The sequence below is a fragment of the Hyperolius riggenbachi genome, chromosome 7 (assembly GCF_040937935.1).
Source record: "Hyperolius riggenbachi isolate aHypRig1 chromosome 7, aHypRig1.pri, whole genome shotgun sequence".
Classification (NCBI taxonomy): domain Eukaryota; kingdom Metazoa; phylum Chordata; class Amphibia; order Anura; family Hyperoliidae; genus Hyperolius; species Hyperolius riggenbachi.
The window spans coordinates 51,245,062-51,268,440 of record NC_090652.1 but is presented as its reverse complement, the minus strand read 5'-3'; the positions used below and the strand labels follow the sequence as shown (position 1 = coordinate 51,268,440).

Here is a 23,379-nt window from a genome sequence, read left to right as displayed (position 1 = left end):
CTTGCGGGCACCCAATCACCCGCCCACACCCTCAGAAGGCCCTTAGACCCCAGCCCTGATCACCTCGCCAGTGCATTTCTTGAATCTATTCTCCCCTCTAATCACACCCTGATCACCTATCAATCACCCTGTCACCACCTGTCACTGCTACCCATCAGATTAGACCCTAAACTGCCCCCCTGCGGGCACCCAAACACCCGCCCACACCCTCAGATCACCCTCAGACCCCGCCTGAACACCTCTCCAGTGCATTATTTACATCTGTTCTCCCCTCTAATCACCCATCAATCACCCCCTGTCACTGCTACCCATCATACCCATCAGATCAGACCCTCATCTGCCCCTTGCGGGCACCCAATCACCCGCCCACACCCTCAGATAGCCCCCCAGACCCCCTCTGATCAACTCGCCAGTGCATTGCTTGCATATATTCTTCCCTCTAATCACCCACTGATCACCCCCTGTCACCACCTGTCACTGCTACCCATCATACCCATCAGATCAGACCCTCATCTGCCCCTTGTGGGCACACAATGACCCACCCACACCCTCAGCTCACCCTCAGATTCCCCCCCCCCCCCCAATCTCCTCCCCAGTGCATTGCTTGCATCTATTCCCCCCTCTATTCACACCCTGAGACACCCATCAATCACCTCCTGTCACCCCCTAGCACACCTACCCATCAGATCAGGCCCTAATTTGCCCCGTGTGGGCTCCTGATCACTTTGCCAAACCCTCAGATCCCCCTCAGACCCCCTTCCGATCACCTCCTCAGTGCATTGATTGCATCTATTCTCCCCTCTTATCACCCCCGAGACACCCATCAATCACCTCCTGTCACCACCTGTCACCCCCTAGCACTCCTATCCATCAGATCTTTTTCCTGATTTTTTTCCTGATCACTGCTGGTACGACTTAATTCAGGCCCTAATCTGCCCCCCCCCCCCCCCCCCCTGCGGGCTTCTGATCCCCCGGCCAAACCCTCACCCGCCCCACTGCAGTGACAGAATTTTTTTTTCTGATCACTGCCGGTACGACTTAATTGTGGCGAGACCAACCATTATGCCACACAATACGCAACCGCCAATCCAAGAAGCTACTATGCCCAGCCTTTTCGGTGGAAGCCACTCCAAGTTTCTGAACGTAATATTTTTTGGGGCCTTCTCCTTAACATGGGTCTAGTCAAAAAGAATGTATTGCGGTCTTTATTGGTCTACGCACCCAATACATCACATGCCCATGTTCTCTGCTGCCATGTCCAGGTCACGATTTGAGAACATCCTGCGCTTCCTGCACTTCAGTGCCAATACAACCTGTCATCTAAGAGGCCACCCTGCTTATGACCGGTTCCACAAAATTCGGCCCCTCATAGACGACCTGTCATCAAAATTTGCAGATGCTTATACCCCTGAACAGTCATTTTGGGGCATTTGGTTTCCAGACTACTCCTCACGGTTTTGGGCCCCTAAAATACCAGGACAGTATAGGCACCCCACAAGTGACTCCATTTTAGAAAGAAGATACCCCAAGGTATTCAGTTAGGTGTATGATGAGTTCATAGAAGATTTTATTTTTTGTCAAAAGTTCGCGGAAATTGATTTTTATTGTTTTTTTTCACAAAGTGTCATTTTCCACTAACTTGGGACAAAAAATAAAATCTTCTATGAACTCACCATACACCTAACGGAATACCTTAGGGTGTCTTCTTTCTAAAATGGGGTCATTTGTGGGGTTCCTATACAGCCCTGGCATTTTAGGGGCCCTAAACCGTGAGGAGTAGTCTAGAAACCAAATGCCTCAAAATGAGCTGTGAATAGGACGGTGGGCCCCTTAGCGCACCTAGGCTGCAAAAAAGTGTCACATGTGGTATCGCCGTAAAAGGACAATTGTGTGTAAAAAAAAATAAAAAAAAAAAAAAAAAAAAAATTGTTGTTACAGGAGCCCTAGTGGTCAGACCGCGAAATGCCTTCCAAACGGTGCCAGCGCACGGATCGTGCGAACTCTGGTCGCAGTCAATGCGTAGGAACCGTTGGGAATAGGCCGCAGACAAACCAGAAGGGAGCTTGTGAGGTATGGTAATTACAACTTTACACACTATTTCAGGGTATAACTGCCACCACCTCTGTTTTCTGAGACAGAGGAACTCACTAACTGGTTATTTCTCGACCTGCAAATAAAAACGGTTAAACACACTGTAACGATTGTGGAATTCTCTCCGTGATCAGCGCACAAGACGTGCGCTGATACTGCGGAAATCCTCCACAAGCGTGTAATTTGAGGGAACCCAGCAAAAGGTGCAATGCACCTGTAGAGGGAAATTCCTGTCGGCAGGTGGAGCTATGGAGTGCAGAGGAACAGCTCCTCTGCCCTGCCACAGACGCAAGACAGGAATTGCACGAAGGGAAGAAACGCAGGGCAAGATAGCCCTGAAGGAGAGAGAGCAAAGCGATAGAGAGGATGTGTGTGCACCAATCTAGTCGCCAACCCGCGACAGTGCATACACAACCATGAAGAACAGGAGAGAAGGCAATCGCCAGAGATGGCGATTGCTAACAGCGACACAAGACTGAATAAGCACAGATGAGGAATGTATGTATGTCCACCAATCTAGCCACCACCCTGCGACGGCAGACACACAACAAAGGAAACCAAGTGAGAACGCAATCGCAAGAGAAGCGATTGCGAAAGAGAATGAGCACAGGGACAGATTGTATGTGTGTGCACCAAACTAGTCGCCAACCCGCGACGGTGCATACACAACAGCAGATATGAAATAGGAACGCAATCGCGAGAGAGGCGATTGCCAGAGGTGAAACAAGGCTACAGCAAGGCAGAGCACGAGAGTAGCAAATGCACAACAAATCATACAATGAGAAGATAATGAAAATAACAAACGCTAGCTAAACACGAACACCGCACTCATTTCCAACAGTGCACGTGTTTATGCGCGGTCTCCGCGTGTTAAGCATAACAGAGACAAGCACATCTAACTAACCACCGACAGACAAACATGAAACAGAGGATGCGAGCGCTTGCTTAACGGTTACCTCACCGAGCCTCCAGCAAGCGTTCGTAGCAGACAAGACAGACACACGAAAACAGGATTAAGTGAGAGAGACGGATCCACAGCACTAGCGCAAGGCGAGTGCGATCCAGGCAAAACAGATTAGAGGAGATAGCTGGTAGCAACCGCTGCTCCAGCTATACTCCAAGAACAAAGATCAGAATGACTTCCTGTCGACCACCGCTGGGACAGAACAATCGCAACAGACAAACCAAACAGATATACTATCCTAACTGCACTAGGGAATCTGCCTAGTGCAGTCCCAGGAATTACTCTAAGCTAATCTTCAAACAATGAGCAAGGCTGACACTTCAGGAGTGTTACACAGGAACTAAACCTTATGACCAGCAAAGGACTCTGGGAAACATAGCTCTTTATACTGCCAGTCATCAAAGGAGGCAGGTAGGAGATTTGCATAACGAGTGTATGCAAATTCCCCAGCAGCAGAACAGACTAGAAACTTGTAATGGAAAAACAGGTCTCTCTTGCAGAGACCTGCAGCCCACAGACTAGGGGAATGGTCAAACAGCTGTCTGCCAGTGCATCCAGCTGGGCGGATCATTACACACACTCTATTCTGTCTAGATATCAACAATAGTAGCGTCTCTTCAGAAGTCTGGTTCAGTTGTGCGGCTGATAAGCAGGGTAGCGGAACAGTGAATGAATGACTTTGATGAAGTCTTTTATTCACGGCAATATAAATAATTAATATATACAGACAATTATTGAAATCAACAATTATTGAAACATTAATAGCCAGTATGAAATAAAAAAAAGGAGAAAATACTTAGGGTTTGTGGAAATATGTCCGTTCTGGGAAAACTTGTAGAGTTCCTTTTGTTCAGTTTCAGCAAAGTTCAAAGTCCAAACAAAATGGAAAGTGTCCTTTGTTCAGTTCAAACAAGATGGCCGATCAAGATGGCCGCTAGCCATGTGTCCTTTGTTTCAGCTCAGACAAGATGGCCGCCAACCACATGGTCCCCTGGCTGGCAGTGTGCTCTCGTGGAGGTGGAATTTGGAGGACTGAGGGCCTGCCTGCCGGCCATGTGCTTTTGATGAAGCTGGTTTGGGGGTGTGGCAATGCCGGCCCCATCTGAGTTACCCACCAATGACAGTTCATTCCCTCTGAGAGATTTTAGGGCTAAACTTATAAACTGCCGTAACTCATGAACGATACATGTCATTTTTAGGGGGATAACAGATTCATACTTGTCGGAAAATACAGATTAATATGACATCAGACATGGCTAGTACAGCGGGTCAGGTTCCTGAGAAGATCCATACCTGGGTTGTAGGGGCCCCGGGCCCCTCTCGACTGGTATCAAGAGATTCAGCATGACCCTACGGATCCAATGGTACCGCTCTCATAACTACCCTATTTACTGTGTTCTGTTCTTCCTGGTGAGGCTGCAGCCAGGCTGCCTGGTGTCAAGCTGTGACTAGCTTTCTGGGATCTCCCTGTATGAAAAGGACCTTTTGGTTCCTTTAATTAACATCTGAATATGAGTTTACACCTCTGGCTAACAAGTCACAGGCACCAGGTTTCATGAAAAGAACTCTGCTGCTCTTAAGAAGACAGCAGAGACCCTCCAGGCTGGACTGCCTGGTATCCACAGACATGAGATTCTGATTTGGCAGCACAACGGCAATCGAGGCAGGAAACCGATTGCGGGTGCGTTTTTCGTTTCTCACGGCTGTTCCGTGACAATTGTCATTTACAGAGATAATTCTCCCACCCAGCATGGGTATGTGTAAAAATACACCCCAAAACACATTATACTACTTCTCCTGAGTACGGTGATACCACATGTGTGACACTTTTTTACAGCCTAGGTGCGCGGGGCCCAACGTTCTATGAGTACCTTTAGGATTTCACAGGTCATTTTGAGGCATTTGGTTTCTAGACTGCTTCACGGTTTAGGGCCCCTAAAATGCCAGGGCAGTATAGGAACCCCACAAGTGACCCCATTTTAGAAAGAAGACACCCCAAGGTATTCCATTAGGTGTATGGGGAATTCATAGAAGATTTTATTTTTTGTCACAAGTTAGTGGAAAATGGCACTTTGTGAAAATAACAATAAAAATCAATTTCCGCTAACTTGTGACAAAAAATAAAATCTTCTATGAACTTACCATACTCCTAACGCAATACCTTGGGGTGTCTTCTTTCTAAAATGGGGTCACTTGTGGGGTTCCTATACTGCCCTGGCATTTTAGGGGCCCTAAACTGTGAGGAGTAGTCTAGAAACCAAATGCCTCAAAATGACCTGTGAAATCCTAAAGGTACTCATAGGACGTTGAGCCCCTTAGCGCACCAAGGCTGCTAAAAAGTTTCACACGTGTGGTATCGCCGTACTCAGGAGAAGTAGTATAATGTGTTTTGGGATGTATATTTACACATACCCATGCTGGGTGGGAGAAATATCTCTGTAAATGGACAATTGTGTGTAAAAAAAAAAAATTTAAAAAAATCTAATTTACAGAGATATTTCTCCCACCCAGCATGGGTATGTGTAAAAATACACCCCACATTATACTATTTCTCCTGAGTACGGCGATACCACATGTGTGGCACTTTTTTGCAGCCTAGGTGCGCTAAGGGGCCCAAAGTCCTATGAGCACCTTTAGGCTTTACAGGGGGACTTACAATGTAGCACCTCCCAAAATGCCAGGACAGTAAACACACCCCACAAATGACCCCATTTTGGAAAGTAGACATCCCAAAGTATTCAGAGAGGGGCATGGTGAGTCCGTGGCACATTTCATTTTTTTTTTGTCACAAGCAGAAATGGAAACTTTTTTTAATTTAATTTTTTTTTGGCACAAAGTGTCATTTTCCGCTAACTTGTGACAAAAAATAAAATCTTCTATGAACTCACTATGCCTCTCACTGAATACTTTGGGATGTCTTCTTTCCAAAATGGGGTCATTTGGGGGGTATTTATACTATCCTGGAATTCTAGCACCTCATGAAACCTGACAGGTGCTAAGAAAAGTCAGAGATGCTTCAAAATGGGAAAACTCACTTTCTGCACCATAGCTTGTAAACGCTATAACTTTTACCCAAACCAATAAAAATACACTTATTGGATTTTGTTTTTTTTAATCAAAGACATGTAGCTTAATAAATTTGGACAAAATGTATATAGAAATTTTACTTTATTTGAAAAATGTCAGCGCAGAAAGTTAAAAAAATCATTTTTTTTGACAAAATTCATGTCTTTTTTTTAAAATATTCTTAATTGTATTTTGTTTTAAATTGTTGATACAAATAACAAGTCAAACTTTTGAATAGACAAGTGCTTAATCAAAGGTAATCTTTTCACAATCGGAACATTTGGAGGCACAGCTCCATTATAGTGAATATAAATTCAATATGCCAGAATAGAAGTAAGACTTAACATTAGAATTCTAAATGTGATCAACAAGTGTACATTATTTTGCTAGGCAGGTACCTAAAGATTAAAGAACAACTTAAACCTTAAGATCAAGCGGGTATGCAGTCCTGCATACCCTCACTAGGCGTGGTGTGTCGTCTCCCCCCCAGCCCCTCTAAGTATATTCATGCAATATTGAAGAAACCACCAATGTCAATTCCAGGGTCATTCCCGTAATCCCCATGTCGCTTAACCTCAAGTCAAACCCTCCATTACTTTAATAAAGTCCTCTGATTCTCTGAACACGCTCCAAAATGACCACGTTTTGCGAAAGACTTCTGATCTATCCAGGATGCAATGTGTTAATTGCTCCATCGAGTATATGTGGTCTAATTCTGCAATTATTTCTCCTGAACTAGGAGGAATAACATCTCGCCATTTCCGCACGAGGAAACATTTAGCTGCATTCAATATATGTCTGACTACTGATTTTTTGTAGGCCTTCATTGACCAGGAGTTGTGGTGTAGAAGGTAAAACTCCGGAGAAAATGATACCTTTCGATCCGTAACATGCTTCAGAAGCCTTTTTATTTTTTTTCCAAAAAACAGATAACAGTGGACAAGACCATAACAGATGTACAAGTGAGCCAGTATCTTGTCCACATCTCCAACATCTGTCCTCTACTTCAGGGAAAGGTGTGTAGTACCAATGGGAGAGAATTTATAGTTGATTTCTTGAATTTTAGCCGAGAGGGATGTCTTATGAACATAGATACACATTTTCTCCTTCTGTGCAGGAGTGAAAGTTTTACCAATCTCTTTTCCCCATTTATCTAGAAAGGGCACACCTTTGTCTATTTGCGTGATCAGTAGGAGGTAAATCTTTGAGAGGACTTTTTCCATTGGCTCAGAGCCATGGCAAAATTCTTCAAACTCTGTTAATTTCCTCAATCTAGTAGGTTGCACCTCCAAATGCCTTAGCATATATCTAATTTGAAAATAGCCCCACCAATCTAGTTCAGGTTTCCCATGTATTCGTCTGAGCTCCGACAGGGCCAGCCACGCTCCCTCTCCCACAATATCAGATAAAGTCAGTGATTGTAGCTCTCTCCATACCCTGTGTGCCCCCGTCCCAGTAGACCCTGGGAGATATGGATTATCAATTAGAGGTAGTAGTGGTGAAGGCCAGGGGGATATCCCCAACAATTTCCTCAATTTAGCAAATACCTGGATCGTTCTAGCACTCAGAGGAGGTAGCGGCCAAGTTATGGAAGTAGATTTGGCCAGCCACATTAAATTTCCCAGGTTGTGAGAAGAGAGCTCTTGTTCCATAGTCGTCCATTGCTTGGATTGAGTGTGTCTGGCCCAGTCTACCGCCCTGGTAAGGACTGCTGCGAAGCAGTAATAAGTCACATTTGGTACTGCCTATCCTCCATTCTGTTTGGGTCTATATAGAATATCTCTTTTAATTCTAGGGGGTTTGCCTTTCCAAATATATTTGTTAAATGTAGACTGTGCTTGGTGCAGAAAGGACATCGGTATAGGGATCGGTAGGGTTTGAAAGAGGTACAGCAGTCTGGGCATCAGATTCATCTTTATCACTGCTATTTTACCTAACCACGAGAGCTGAGGGAGGTCCCATTTTTTCAGATCTGCAGTCAGTTGTTGTAAGATCGGTGGGAAATTGTGTGTGTAAACATTGCTCAAGGTATCAGAGATGTTCGTCCCCAGGTATCGGATGTGTTGTTGCTTCCATTTGAATGGAAAATTACATTCCAGTTGTTCTTTTGTTTCTTTTGGCAGTCCCACACTAAAGGCCTCACACTTGTCATAATTAATTTTAAAATAAGAAAGATTGCTAAAGGCATCAAATTCAGTTAACAAATTGGGGAGCGTAATCAAAGGGTTAGTGAGAAAGAGCAACAAGTCATCTGCGTATTCAGCTACTTTATGTTCTGTTGCATCAATTACTATACCCTTTATGTTCTTTGTTCTCACATGGCACAGGAAGGGTTCTAAAACCAGAGCAAAGATTAAAGGTGGTAAGGGGCAGCCCTGCCTTGTATCGTTCTTTATAGTCGGGATCTGACAGTATGCCATTACCTTTAATTCGTGCTGTAGGGCGAGAATATAGGACGTCTATGCATGACAGCAGGCGTTCTCCTATATTTATTTTACGCAGGACCGAATTGATCCACTGCCAGCTCACCCGGTCAAAGGCCTTCTCGGCATCTGTAGATAATAGCATACAGGGTATTTTCTTTGAGCTGCAGCAGGTCCAACACTCTGATGGTGTTGTCTCTGGCCTCTCTATGAGGGACAAATCCCACCTGATCCCAATGAACCAGATATTCCATGTGTTCAGAAAGCCGCTTAGCTATAATCTTGGAAAAGATCTTTAGGTCTAAGTTTAATAGTGATATTGGACGGTAGCTACCACATGCCGCCGGGTCCTTTCCAGGTTTTGCTATCACTGTCACATGTGATTCAAGGGTTTGAATGGGCAACGTTACTTTCTGATCACTGTCTGCAAGAGCAGTGAACAATTTGCAAAGATAGGCTACCAATAAATCTTTATTTTTTTTGTAGTAATCAATCGGATAGCCATCCAGACCTGGGGCCTTACCAGTTTTGATACCTGCAATTACTTTTCTAATCTCGGGTTCCGTAAACGGCATTTCCATTTCTTTAATCATGTCTGCAGTTAGCTTAGGCATGTTAGCTTGGTCAAGATATTTTTCTATAGCAAGTGCGAGGCCTTCCCTTCTGCCCATCCCTGAAGTCTGGTTTAGGTTATAAAATTTAGAATAGAACTCCCTGAAACCTTGAGCAATTGACTCGCTTCTAATGTGCCTATTCCCTCTTGGATCCACAATCTGTGCTACATATGTTTTTTGCTGTTGTTGCCTTAAAGCCCTGGCTAATAACTTCCCATGTTTGTTACCATGCATATAAAAGATATGACGGCATCTATGAGCAGCTTGTTTAGCATTATCTTGTAGGAGTGCGTTAAGTTTTTTTCCTGAAGTCTAATAGAGGGATCAAATTCTCTTGCGATTGGGTTTGTTTATGTTTTCGTTCGAGGGTTCTAATCTCATCCAACAACCTTGTGATAGCCTCTGCTCTTTCTTTTTTCCGTTTGGTGCCCAGTTTGATCAATGTCCCCCTGAGAACACATTTATGGGATTCCCACAGGACCGGGAGTGACACATCCCCAGTATCGTTCAATCTAAGGTACTCATTAATTTGTTGGGCTATCTCTTTCGATGCCCGGCTATCTTGGAGTAAGGAGACATTCATTCTCCATGTGAAAGGTGTGCCCCTCTTATTAGCAGCATTCAAAGAGACACTGACTGGCGCATGGTCTGAGTATGAGATTATTCCTATGTCTGACTGTATATACTCAGAGAGCAGATTGTGTGACAGCAATATATAGTCAATGCGTGAATAGGTTTTGTGCACTGGGGAGTAAAATGAATAGTCTTTGTCCGCCGGATGTGTCACCCTCCAGGCATCCACTAACTGTCTATCATGCAGGGCCCTCTTTACTTTGTTGAGCTTACAATAGGATAGTACTGATTTGCCTTGGGATGTATCTAAAGAAGGATTGAGAGGTATATTTAGGTCTCCGCCCAGGATGACGCTACCCTAGGCAAACGAGTCCAATTCTTGTAAGGTTCTTACAATACATGTGTCCTGATCAGAATTAGGGGCATAAATTTAGCCCAGGGTATATTTTTGGTCGGTAATCAGGCATTTAAGAAACACATATCTGCCATTAGGGTCTATTAACCTTCCCAGTTCAGTGACCGCTATGTCTCTGCTAATGAGAATTGCTACTCCTTTTGATTTTGTGTCTGGGGAATTACTGGTGAAGCTGCTAGGAAAGTTCCTGTCAACTAGTTTAGGAGCATTGTTACCTCGAAAGTGCGTCTCCTGGACAAAGACTATCTGTGCCCTCTGTTTTTTCATGTCCCTTAATAAGATTCTTCTTTTTTCAGGAATATTCAATCCCTTGGAATTGACTGATACAACTTTCATGTGCACCATAGAGAAGGGGTAGGAAGACCCAGGAGACCACACGCCACGCCCTTGTTACCACCTGTCTGTACAGGAGGCTCATATCTTATGCTAACCATAGGCCACTCTGGCCGATACTTCGAATGAAGGAAATACAATAAACCAACCATCACCGCAATGTGGCAATAGCCTAGTTTGTTAACCCTATGTGGGAGTGAAGAAACCAATGACCGCGAGGGAAGTACTATCACCAATAGCACACCCCCGCCGGCCCAGTCCCTACTCTTTACATAGATTTTTGTATATTGCATCTTATGAGTGCAGCAGCGATCGGGTTGCCTCCATATGATCTGCGAAAAAGTTCCCGCTATTGCTAAGAAATGCCCCATCTGGCCATCTCCCCTCCCCTTTCAGTCTCAGTGTTAATTATAGGAATACTTCCCCTTCCCCCCCATATCCCACACAGTCCCCCCACTCCCCATAACTCCACAGCCCCTGTACAGCAGACTTCCATCAATATGTTATCTATCCTGCGACATCTCGAAATCCTACCCTATTTCTATCTGCCTAGTCTATATAACACCGAGATAATACCTCATCAACAGTATACAGGATTTGCTAGGTATATATAGCTAGTGCATATGTTAGCTATTAATTTTCTGTTTGACATGCATAAACACCATGACTGATCTCCGAGACGCCCGCTAAACATGGAATGTCGCAGTTCCAGAATAATGCCTCCCATGTGGGTGAACATTAGGCCTCTGTCTCACAAATGGCTAGAGGAATATTTTACTGTGAGGGGCCACATTTCCATATGTTCACAATACACAGGTGGCAAAGTTAAGTCAAAAGAGACTTGGGGCAGCTCGTTCTTCTCTTTAGAGAGTCAAGGAGTCCACGCGGAACAGGGCGGGAAATCATAAAATGACTGTCAGGGAGGTTAAAGATTTCTCCAGCAGCACCAACTTAGATCAATTCCAGAATCCACACAGCAATGTCAATACGGGGACAATAAAAATGGTAAAGAGAAATACAGTTTCACAGTCTATCTCCCTCGTCTCTCGCCCAATTTGGACTTACGTGCTCACCCATAAACAGCTTCTCAGGTTGCCATTCCGGTACCTCAGTTACTGGGATCTCTAGGGATTTAAAAAGCTCTGGCAAACCCACTGGATCTTTTAAAGTATAGGTCTTACCGTTTTTGGTGATGTGAAGCTGAAAGGGGAAACCCCATTTATACGTGGCTCCTGACTTCTGCAGAACTTTCAAAAGTGGTTGGAGCGCTCTGCGTTGGGCCAATGTGCTGGGATCCAGATCTTGAAAAAGCATCAGATGATGGCCTTCGTAGGTAATATTCTCCATTTGTCTCGTTGCTTGCATTATAGCATCTTTAGTGGTAAAATAATGCAGCCTGCAAATGACGCGGTGGCTCATCTGCAGCAGGTTGAGGTCGTAAAGCCCTGTGGATTCGGTCAAATTTCAGTGGTTTATCTGCCGGCTGCTGCAGGATTCCATTAAAGATGTGCAGCTGTTGTGATGTAATCTCCTCAGGCAGCCCCCTAAGCCTAATATTACACCGTCTGCTACGATTTTGAAGATCTTCCAGGCCTGTACGCAGTATTGTGTTGGTGGCTGTTTGTTGGGCCTGCTGTGTCTGGAGTTTGCTAATCTCTGCTTTCATCTCTGTCGCTGCGGCTTCCAGTGCTGCTATCCTACCTCCGTGGTCTGTCACCTCTTCTTGCAGATCCTGAAGGTCTGCTCTCGTGGCCTCTGTGATGCGGTCAGCCAGGTCTGACAAGTCATCTTTTGTGGGGAGACTATGGAGATAGTCCTTAATCTCCTTCAAAGCTCTGGTCGTGTTTGCCAGTTCTTCGCTATCCGGCGTGGCTTGTGCAGAAGGAGGCGCTGCGGTGGCCATCTTGGCTGGAGTCTGTGTTGCCTCGTTTTTCTTCAAGAACTTTGTGAGCGGTTGTTGTGTGGATTTTTTCGGGGAACCAAGGTCTGCTGTTTTTCTGGATCGCCTGGACATACTATCCTGGTAAGGCTTGAGTCTGTCAGTCACCTGAATCAGTGCTTTTGGGCTGAGATAGCGGAGGAGCTCTTCCCTTCTGCCTCCTTACGCTGCCATGGCAAGCTCTGCCCCCCAAATTCATGTCTTTTTTGATGAATATAATAAAAACTAAAAATCACAGCAGCAATCAAATAGCATCAAAAGAAAGCTGTATTAGTGACAAGAAAAGGAGGTAAAATTCATTTTGATAGTCGGTTGTATGACCGAGCAATAAACCATTAAAGCTGCAGTGGTCTGAATGGAAAAAAGTGTCTGGTTCTTAAGGGGTTTTATGACTGCAGTCTTTAAAGAGAAACTCCGACCAAAAATTGAACTTTATCCCAATCAGTAGCTGATACCCCCTTTTACATGAGAAATCTATTCCTTTTCACAAACAGACCATAAGGGGGCGCTGTATGACTGATCTTGTGGTGAAACCCCTCCCACAAGTAACCCCTCCCACAAGAAAAATTCGAACTTTTGGCAGTTTCCTGTCGGTGAACCCTGTTGTATTGTGGGAAATAGCTGTTAACAGCTGTTTCCAACTGCCAAAAACCATGCAGCAGCTACATCACCTGTCCACAGTAAAATGTTCACTGGAGTTCCTCTTTAAGTGGTTAAAATGGTAAAGACAGCAACTTGTGTCAGGAAGCAGGACTGGGGACATTAATACAGCAATTTGCGGATTCTCAGCTTGCAATTGTAATTCCACAAAATTGTACCACTTATTGCTCAAATGTGTGAGACTAACAGCCTTTAAAAGGCTGTACAGAGGCTATTCTTTGTGACCCAAAATGATAATTCAGTGTCATATCATATCAGCTGAAAGTCTGACCAGCAGCCTCTGATAGCCATGTACATTGGGCTCATAATGTGTTTTATTGAGAGAGGATGTAGCAGAAATAGCTAGTTGTCAAAAAGAGTAATCAAAAATATAAAAGTTAAAAGAGAGTCTGAAGCGAGAATAAATCTCGCTTCAGACCTCATAAATAGCAGGGGCATGTGTGCCCCTGCTAAAACGCCGCTATAGCGCGGCTTAACGGGGGTCCCTGTCCCCCCAAATCCCCTCCGTAATGCGGGGGAGCGCTTCCGCATTGGGGCAGGGCTAACCGCCGCAGCCCTGCCCCACGCGCGTCTGTCAGCGCGTATCTCCGCCTCTCCCCCGCCCCTCTCAGTCTTCCTTCACTGAGAGGGGCGGGGGAGAGGCGGCGATGCGCCGCTGACAGACGCGACTGGAGGCAGGGCTGCAGCCGTTAGCCCTGCCTCCAGGAAGAGACAGCCAGCGACCTTTTCACGACACACTTTTGCGGGGGGTGGGTTGGGGGTGAAGGGACCCCCGTTTAGCCGCGGGATAGCGGCGTTTTAGCAGGGGCACACGTGCCCCTGCTATTTATGAGCTCTGAAGCGAGATTTATTCTCGCTTCAGAGTCTCTTTGAGTGGAACAGGAAATGTAACAAGTTATAGCAGTGTAATATGTGTAATGAGGCTGCACAGTGTACCTGAAATGACTTATAAATACACTGTAGTTTTTACACATGACATTCCTTTTACTGCTCACTAGAGATGGCCTAAACAGTTCACCGGCAGACAGTTCCCGGTGCACATGGGCTGTTCACCGTTCTCGTTTAATGCAGATTTGTAATGAAGTAGTCTGTACGGTATCCCTCCCAAGTTGTAACTCATGGCCATCACAGTTATTGCTATTATGCCTGCCAATAAGATGTACTGTAAAAGGGAGCAAGAGCATCTCTACCTTCTCTTGCTCCAGTCATGTACTCCTGTGTCCGCCGTATCATTGGAAGTTTGCTGTTGCTATGCAATGGCAAGCAACTAGGCAAAGGAGATTGGAAACATTCCGTTCTGCAGAGCGATTTGAATATATTTTAGTATAGACGGAACGCAGCAAAATGGGACACTTCTGCCCTCCTCTGCTTTAGTTGTTTTCTGTTGCATAGCAACAGCAAACCTCCAATGACGCGGCAGACACAGTGTATGCACAGAAGTACAGGATCGGAACGAGAGAAGGGAGAGACGCTCTTGCTACTCTTACATCCTATTAGCAGGCATAATAGCTATTACTGCGGGGAGGGGGCTGGATGGCATAATAGGAGTGAGAGCCGTTGTCTCTCATTCCTTAAACAATCTTACTCCGTGTTCAGGGGGGGAGGGGTTATAGACTGTGCTGCTCAGTTTTACATCTTACACTAACACTTTTAGTTTATTGTGTAATAGCTATTGCATACATGTCAAACAACGGCCCACAAGCCAATTTTGGCCCTCAGAGCCATTAAATGTGGCCCTCAAGTGGTGTCCCCACTTTGCATTATGTTTAACCCACTGTAGACCACCAGGGAAACTATATTGGAGGTGAAGCCCTAGAACACCAGGAAAGCCATATGAGGGAGGTAGGGAGAAAGCACTAAACACTAGGGAACTCTATAGGGGAGGGTAGGGGGCACTAGACACCAGGGAACTGTATAGGGGAGCGAGGACCACTAGACACCAGGGAACTGTATAGGGGTTGGAGGGCGGCCATTAGACACCAGGGAACTTTATAAGGGAGGGAGGTGGCCAGTAGAGATTGAGGTTATCCTGTGACTAGGTCTCAGTGTACATTTCCGGACAACTTTGTATTTGAGTTTGACACCCCTGAGCTATTGTGAAGGGACATTTGTAGGACCTGTTACTATTTTGGGACAACACATTTTATTGAACTCTTCTATCTGACACTCATTGTGCCAAATTCAGGGGTGATCTGAGTTCTTATTTTTGTATCATTTTTATTAATGCATATTGACAATTGTGATGGAGAATATTACTGGCATATGCTGTTTACTACAGAATTTACTACATAAATTGCTCACTTCCAGCACAAACAATTCGCTGTTACCTCAAATGTCTGCCTGGAACTGATGCACTATGGAGGTAATGCTGGGTTCATGTGAAGCTAAATACTTGCACATACCTTCTGTTTTAGGAAGGTGAAGTTGTGCTTGGCATAGTTCTTCTTTTAAAGTAATGGAGCATCGACAGCCAGCCCCCATCTCCTCCTGGGTTCCGGAGGTGGGGAAGAGCCCTTTGTCCAAGGATTACACAAGGATTTTGGGGGAGAGGGGGAGGGTTGGCCACCCCTCTCTTCCAGAGCCCCCCATACCATGAACCATGTGGGCTGGTATAGCTTAGGGTGCAGAGCCCCACAAGGTCCAGGCTCCTCATTCTGGCTATCCCAGACTTTATTAATGACAAGAGGCTTGGAAGGAGAGAACCCACATCATTTTTATTTTAATTTAACCTTTTGATGGCCAAATCACAGCTAAATTTGCCAGGGATCCTTATACAGCAATATTGTGGCTATATAGCAATCACTGGCCAAAGCATTGCAAGTTTCACCGGGGTTTCCACACACTGCATCACTGTTTTTTCTTTTGATACATTTAAATTTACACTACCAATAAGTTGATACATTATTTGTCATTCAACTGCATTTAGAACATTTTTTTTTCCTTAAGTAACTTTAAAATCGATTTTCTCATTTTTTTTTCCTTTTCTTCCCATTGTTCTCCTTAACATACCGTGAAAATTTGGTGATTCTAGCATGCTTGGGGGCTTTGGTATTAACTGTTAACCTCCCTGGCGATACAATAAAATCGCCAGGGAGGCGGCGCAGCACTTTTTTAAATTTTTTTTTTTAACATGTGTAGAACGGGATTTCCTGTTTGGCTTCCCCCGTCGCCATGGCGACGATCGGGATGATGTCATCCACGTCATGGTGTCTGGGGGAGTCCTGATCCACCCCTTAGCGCAGCGTGGCGGTGATTGGCCAGGCTGCGTATGGGGTCTCGGGGGGGCCTCTAACGTGGCAGGTAGCGGCAAATCGCCACTACCGGGGGCGATCGGCTTGTACACGCAGCTAGCAAAGTGCTAGCTGCGTGTAACAAAGCAAATGGTGTGCAAATCGGCACACCAGGGGCTGAGAAATCCTCCGCGGCTGCTTACTCCGAGCTCAGCTCGGGATTATCGCCCAGGAGGTTAAATTGCTGGGCAATGACTTCGGTGTTCATTGCAAACTCAAATGGCCATTTTTCACTGGGCACTGTTCATCGGCGAGCCTGTTCGGCCATCTCTATTTATAGTTTTTCACAACCGATAAAAGTTTTTTTAATCTGTGTTATATGTGTCACTGGTGTTAGGTGTGTTCACACAGGAACCTTGAACTGAATTTTGTTTTTCTGATTTTAATTTAGAAGGAAGTTCTCAAATAGAAGAGGCCATGGAAGTGACCGAGTCTACCTCTTCAAAAATTCTGTCTCAGGATGAAAGTTCAGCAAAACTACCAAACGATGAAAAAGTTACAAGACGAGATTTGTTCCAATTCCTACCAGGTATTTTGTGTTTGCAGATCCAGATTATATATACTGTACCAAGGTGCTTAAAGGGAACCAGAGGCCCCAGAAAAAAGCTGTTACACACACCTGGGGCTTCCTCCAGCCCCATACGCACGGATCGCTCCCACGCCGCCGTCTTGTGCTTCCTCTGCTCATGCGGACAATTGGCCGCGTCCGCCGGAAGTGACGGGACCCGGTACCGCCGATACAGGAAGCGGTGGACGGCGGCGTGGGAGCGACCTGTGCGTATGGGGATGGAAGAAGCCCCAGGTATGGATAAAAGCTTTTTCTGTTTTTTGTTAGTTCCTCTCTGGTTCCCTTTAACAGTCTGTGGACCTTTTGGGTTTTAAATATTTCTGCATAATATGACCAAAACCTCTATCTTTCTTTTTCTTTTTTTTTTTTTTTTTTTTTTTTAATAAGACTTTTAGTTTATTGTATTGTATCTATTGTGAAGGGACATTTGTCGGCCCTGGTACTATTTGGGGCAACACATTTCATAGAACTCTTCCATCTTACACTCATTGTGCCAAATTCAGAAGTGACCTAATCAGTTCTTATTTTTTTATCAATTTTTTTTTAATGCAAATTGACAAATGTGATTGACAAGTTTACTGGTATATGCTGTTTACTACAGACTCAGCACATAAATTGCTCAATTCCAGAACAAAAATTCTCTGTTATCACAAATTCTACTAAATAACTTGACTGATAGCAATGGCATAACACTTTTTATTTATATTTTTAAATGTACAAAAATATTATTTCCCCCTTTGCCCTCTGGCCAAGTTGTACTCCTTACTAGATAACCTAAAAACACACTGCTTCTAGTTATGAATATTGTTACATAGTTACATAATTATATAGTTATTTGGGTTGAAAAAATACATATGTCCATCGAGTTCATCCAGAAAATAAAGAACACCAGCCTGCTCCCTCATATATCCCTGTTGATCCAGAGGAAGGCAAAAACCCCTTAAAAATTCTATACTACCCCACCTCTTGCGCCCCCCCCCCCCTTAGCTCGCAATCTATCAAGTGTAGGGCTTTTTCGCCCTTTTTTTATTTTTTGTCACTGTAATTTTGTACCAATTCTGTATTTAGTACATTGGTGTACACATTTTTAAGGCCATTCACACCTTGGCGATTAGCGGGTGTTCACCGTGATTGCTAGCGCTTGTGCAAGTGCTAGTGCAATGTATCTAAATGGCAGTGATCTCACTGGCTTGATTGCCGACGATTCACACATTAGTACTAAACGCAGACGTGCTACATGCAGCATTTTTTTGCAATCGCGATTGCAATGTATTTCAATTACGATCACTCAAAAAGTGGGCAGCCAGTGAGCAGTACGTCGTCACTCACGAAACACAACGTCACTCACGAAAGTAACTGAATGAACAGCAGTGGCAGTGACTGAAGTAGTAACAGACATATAAAGACAAATAACATTTATATTGCGCTTTTCTCCTGGCGGACTCAAAGCGCCAGAGCTGCAGCCACTAGGACACGCTTTATAGGCAGTAGCAGTGTTAGGGAGACTTGCCTAATGTCTCCTACTGAATAGGTGCTGGCTTACTGAGCAGGCAGAGCCGAGATTTGAACCCAGGTCCCCTGTGTCAGAGGCAGAGCTCATTAGCCATTACACCATCCAGCCACCACAACAGTGTATCACTGGCTAATGAGCTGAATACAAGTGAGCAGCCAGTGAGCAGTACAACGTCACTTATGAAAATAACTGAATGAACAGTAGTGGCAGTGACTAAAGTAACTGAAGTGTATGACTGACCCTGCCTAATGAGCTGAATACAAGTGAGCAGTACAGTCTGAACTTGCCTGCCTGCACTAAACACACTAATCACCAGTACACTCTTACTACTATCTATGACTACAACTAACTTCAGTAATCACTCACTGGCTAGCTAGCTGAATACAAGTGTAGTGTACAGCAGGGGTGCTCATCAGGACTCTCAAATTCGAATGTACCCGGATTTTTCGGGTATTTTTCATGTTTGCCGAAGCCCGATGCTGATACCGAATTTGAATTCGCATGGTTCCTGAATAGGCGCACTTGAATTCGGCCGGATGACGCGGTGATCACGGCTTCGGCTTCGGTATCCGGGGATGACATCATTGGCCCAATCAGAACTCCTCCAGCTGAGGCTCTAGCAACCCTAGCAACCAATCAGAGGAGGGGAGCCTGGCCCTCCCCTCCTCTATATAAGGTGGCGGCCATGTTGCGAAACCCGTCCTTGCTGTGTGACTGAGCGGTACTGAGAGTATCTCCAGTGCTGCTGCGTGTCTGAGCAAGTGCTTCTTGTGCTAAACCTAGCGTTTTGCTTCCTAAACACCCCCTGAACACTTATATTATACTCATTTATAGATAGATAGTAATTTGTTTGTTTTTAGTCAGCTACAGTATATATACTGTATACTGTGCTAGGCTAGTGTTAGTCTGTGTGCAGACTAGGCCTGCTAGCCTAGGGCAGCCTTAGCCTACTACTAGCTTAGGTAGGTTAAGGTAATTTATAGGTAGTTGTGTACTAGTACTAGTTTAGTTAATTTGTACTGCTGTAGTCTGTGAGTTTATTGGCTTCAGTACTGTGTTAGTTACTGACTGTGTACAGGCCAGCAAGCATCTGTTGTGATCTGTGACTGTCATCTGCCCAACCCTATTGATTGCGTCTGTGTGTGACCAACTTTAATTGTCACTCGCTGTCTGCCACACGACTTAGTTATCGTGTAGTACACTAGGGATTATAGTTAGTTGCGTACTGCTACTACTACCACTTCTACTACTACTACTACTACTACTACTACTAGTTTACTTAATTTCTACTGTTAATTTATTAGCTTCTGTACTGTGTAATAGTTACTTCACAGGCCAGCAAGCATCTGTTGTGACCTGTGACTGTCATCTGCCCGACCCTATTAATTGCGTCTGTGTGTGACCGACTTTAATTGTCACTGTCTGTCACATGAGTTAGTTAGCGACTACTGTAGACTACACTACTGTTAGTAGTACTACTAACTACTATTTAAATAAAAAAAAAATAAAAAAATAACTTTCATTTTTTGTTGTCACTAGTCACCACCAGTCAACACCAACCCAGACTCTTCTTTATTAAAGTTTACACCCTTTCCCACCCTTTTCTACACATTTTTTTTTTCTTATTGTAGTATTTGTATAATTGTACAATGACTGGCAGAGGTAGAGGGCGAGGCACCAGCAGGAGAGGCAGCACCATTTCAGCAGCCACTGCCAGCACGAGCAGGTCTGTGACTGGTCCGCCGCCAGCCACTGACCGCAGAGTTGTGGAGGAGGGAGCAAAGGCGCAACAGCAGCGTGTTGCGCCCATCTTTGAGACTGGTCGTCGCCCCGGCCCATTTAGGACAGTCAGGTGCCGGCTGTGGTGGAAATGATGGCGGAGCAGCAAGCCACCGTTTCCAGCCAGACCTCCAGCACCAGCGAGACCAGTGCCACCACCACCAGCACTCCGGTCTGCAGCAGGCCTCCACCACCGCTTGAGGTCATGACGACCCCAGCGACGAGCCTGCCCTCGGTGAGCTCTTTCTTGACCCCAAGGATTGCGAGCGTTTACAGGGATGTTTTGGCGCAGTTTGAGGCGGACATGACGGGGACATGTGAGGAGGAGGAGTTAGAGGTGGAGCAGTTTGTTGTTGGTGCTGAGGAGGAGGGGCGTGATGCAGGGGATGTTGGGGTAGAGAAGTTGTTTGAGGCGGGCTCACAGGAGATGTTTGGGGATGATGATGATGATGTGCTGGATCCTCCCTATGTGACACCACTACCACCAACACAGTTGCTTGAAGGCAGCTCGTCATCAGAGGAGGAGGAGGCGTCTCTGGCGCAGAGGCGTGGCAGCAGCAAGCCGAGCAGCACAGGGCGTGGAAGGCAGGAGCCACAGCCTGCTGCTTCAGCCGCTACCACCACCCGCAGCAAACCCTCCAAAGGAAAACAAAATCCCCAGCCCTCAAGCTCCAAGGGCAAGTTGAAATCCCCAGTCTGGCGGTTCTTCACTAAGTGCAAAGTGGACAAGACCCGTGCAATTTGCCACAGTTGGGGTTTCAGTTTGAGCAGAGTTCGCAATTTCAACAAGTTGAGTACCTCGTGCCTGCAGAGCCACTTAGAGAGCAAACATTTTGATGAGTACAGTGAGTTTATGAAGGTGAAGGACAGTGGCGTAGGCAGTGGTCAGAGCCAGACAGCCACTGCACAGACTTCAGCAGCAGCATCCCACCCTCCTGCTCATGCAGCAGCAGCAGTCCCCCCCCCCCCCCCAGTCCTCAGTGGCCTCATCAGCTCCCTCCACAGTGGCCTCCTCTTCCTCCCGTGCAGGCAAAAGCTGTCAGACCCTGCTCAGTGAGTCATTTCCTGGTGTGACCAAGGTGCTGCCTCCCACCAACAGGCGCATCCAGGTGCTGAATGGGTTGCTTGCCCGGGCCATGTGCTCCCAGCTCCTGCAATACTCCTTTGTGCAGGAGGGGAGTGACATGAGACTGCTGCTGCAGTTTGGGATCCTGGAGTGGCAAGTCCCCAGCCGCCACTACTTCTCCCGCACGGCGATCCCACCACTCCATCTATTCGCTATGGCGAATATGGGCCGCTCGCTCAATCTTGCTGTGAGTGAGCGGATTCACATAACTATGGATTCGTGGAGCAGCCGCTTTGGGACAGACCTGTCCTACCTGTCCTTCACGGCTCACTGGGTCAGCCTGGTGGAGTGCACCAGCGAGGAAGCAGCAAGTCCATCCTCGGGCGCATCAGCAGCAGCAGCACTAGTCGCCCACTATGTGGTGCTACCACGCAGGGTCAGGGGTGAAGCAGCAGCTCCCACCGCCAAACAACCATGCATCAACAGCAGCGTTAAGGCCCACCACTGCCAAGCGCTGCTGGAGATGAGAAGCCTGGGTAAGAACAGCTTGACAGCAGCCAACGTGCTCCACTACCTGATGGAGCAGGAGAACACATGGCTGACCCCCAGAGGCCTGAGAGTCGGATTGGTGGTGTCTGACAATGCGGCAAACCTGCTGCCATCAGCAGGGGACAGTTGGCCCAGGTCCCCTGCTTGGCCCACTTCCTCAACCTGGTGGTACAGAGGTTCATGCGCACCTACCAGTGGATGGACGAGCTGTTGGAAGTGGCTCTGTAAATTGTGCGCACTTTCCGCCACTCAGCTGCTGCCGCAACAAACTGGCAGCCATCCAGCAGCGCAAGGCCCTGCCACGACACCGCCTTGTCATTGATGTGCCAACTCGCTGGAACTCCACCCTGGCGATGTTGGAGCGGGTGGTTGAGCAGAGGAGGGCTGTCCAATGCTACATCTTTGATGCCACTGTCGCCGGCACCACCAAACTGCAGATCCTCTCCAACGCGCAGTGGGGGCAGATGCAGCAGGTCTGCTTGGTGTTGGCTACCTTCCTGCAGGGAACCAACCTGGTGAGTGAGGAACGGGCATCCCTCTGCCAGTGGGTGCTCTTTGTCTGCTGGACAGGGCACTGGGTGATTTGATGGATGTGGGAGAGGAGGCCCTAAAGCAGCTGGAACAGCAGCCGCCTGCGCAGTCCACTTCTGCTCAGGAATTTTGAGTTATTGGAGGAGGAGGAGGAGTTGGAGGTGCTGGACGTTGCTGTTGAGGTGGAACAGCGGAGCGCAGCAGCAGTAGTGAGAAGGTGGAGAGAGGAGGAAGAGACTCGGGCCAGAGGAGGAGGACAGCGACCTTGAGGCCACTGATCCTGATGTCTCTGGCCTGCGGCCAGAAGCAGCGTCAGGCGCCCAGGAGACCTGCTGTCATTGACAAAGGCACTCTACCTGACGGTAGAGCAGCCGAGAGAGGAGCAGCAGCCACCTCCTCTCAAAAGTCACAGCCAACGCATGACCCGGATGGTGGCTGACTACATGGGGTCCTTCAGTGGGCTTGACACAGACAGTGAGGAGCCCGTGGACCCCATAAAGTACTGGGTGGAGCGCTTGCACATCTTGAGTGAGCTGGTGCAGTACACCCTGGAAGTTTTGTCTTGCCTCCTTTCCAGCGTGCTGTCTGAGAGGTGTTTCAGTGTGGCCGGTGGCGTGGTCACCGAGAAGCGTTCTCGTCTGTCCCCAGAGGATGTGGACAGACTCACATTTTTGAAGATAAACCAGGCCTGGATTGAAAGCACGTTCCTGGCACCTGTTGTCGGTGAGAGGAGGACATGAGGCGTCTGGGAATTATTGTTTGACATCAACCTTCAGTCCCTGGGTCCAGATAATTTGGCCTGGTTTTTCTTTAGTTGCTGTGGTACTAATGCTTGGTACCATGGCCCGTGACATGCCAGCTGCCACATGTCACTCCTCCTCCTGCTGCTGCAGCTGTATTTAACATCCTGCTGTCTGTGTTCCCACCGCTAGGGTCCACAAAATACATTGCCTGCTGCCAAACATCCCTCCTCCTCCTGCTGCTGTATTTATTTATTGTATTTAT

General features: G+C 46.4%; 1 protein-coding gene across 5 annotated transcripts in view; it reads left to right on the top strand.

Moving 5' to 3' along the window:
* Nucleotides 1-23,379, top strand: part of LOC137524313 (uncharacterized) — a 182,603-nt gene that overhangs the window by 73,318 nt on the left and 85,906 nt on the right. For 4 of the 5 annotated variants that reach the window (XM_068244030.1, XM_068244031.1, XM_068244033.1 and 1 more), the window contains exons 7-8: nucleotides 7,051-7,137; nucleotides 16,760-16,897. In XM_068244030.1, coding sequence (XP_068100131.1) covers nucleotides 7,051-7,137; nucleotides 16,760-16,897 — 225 coding nt within the window. The remainder of the gene's footprint in view (nucleotides 1-7,050; nucleotides 7,138-16,759; nucleotides 16,898-23,379) is intronic. The other variant, XM_068244032.1, reaches the window with a different exon arrangement.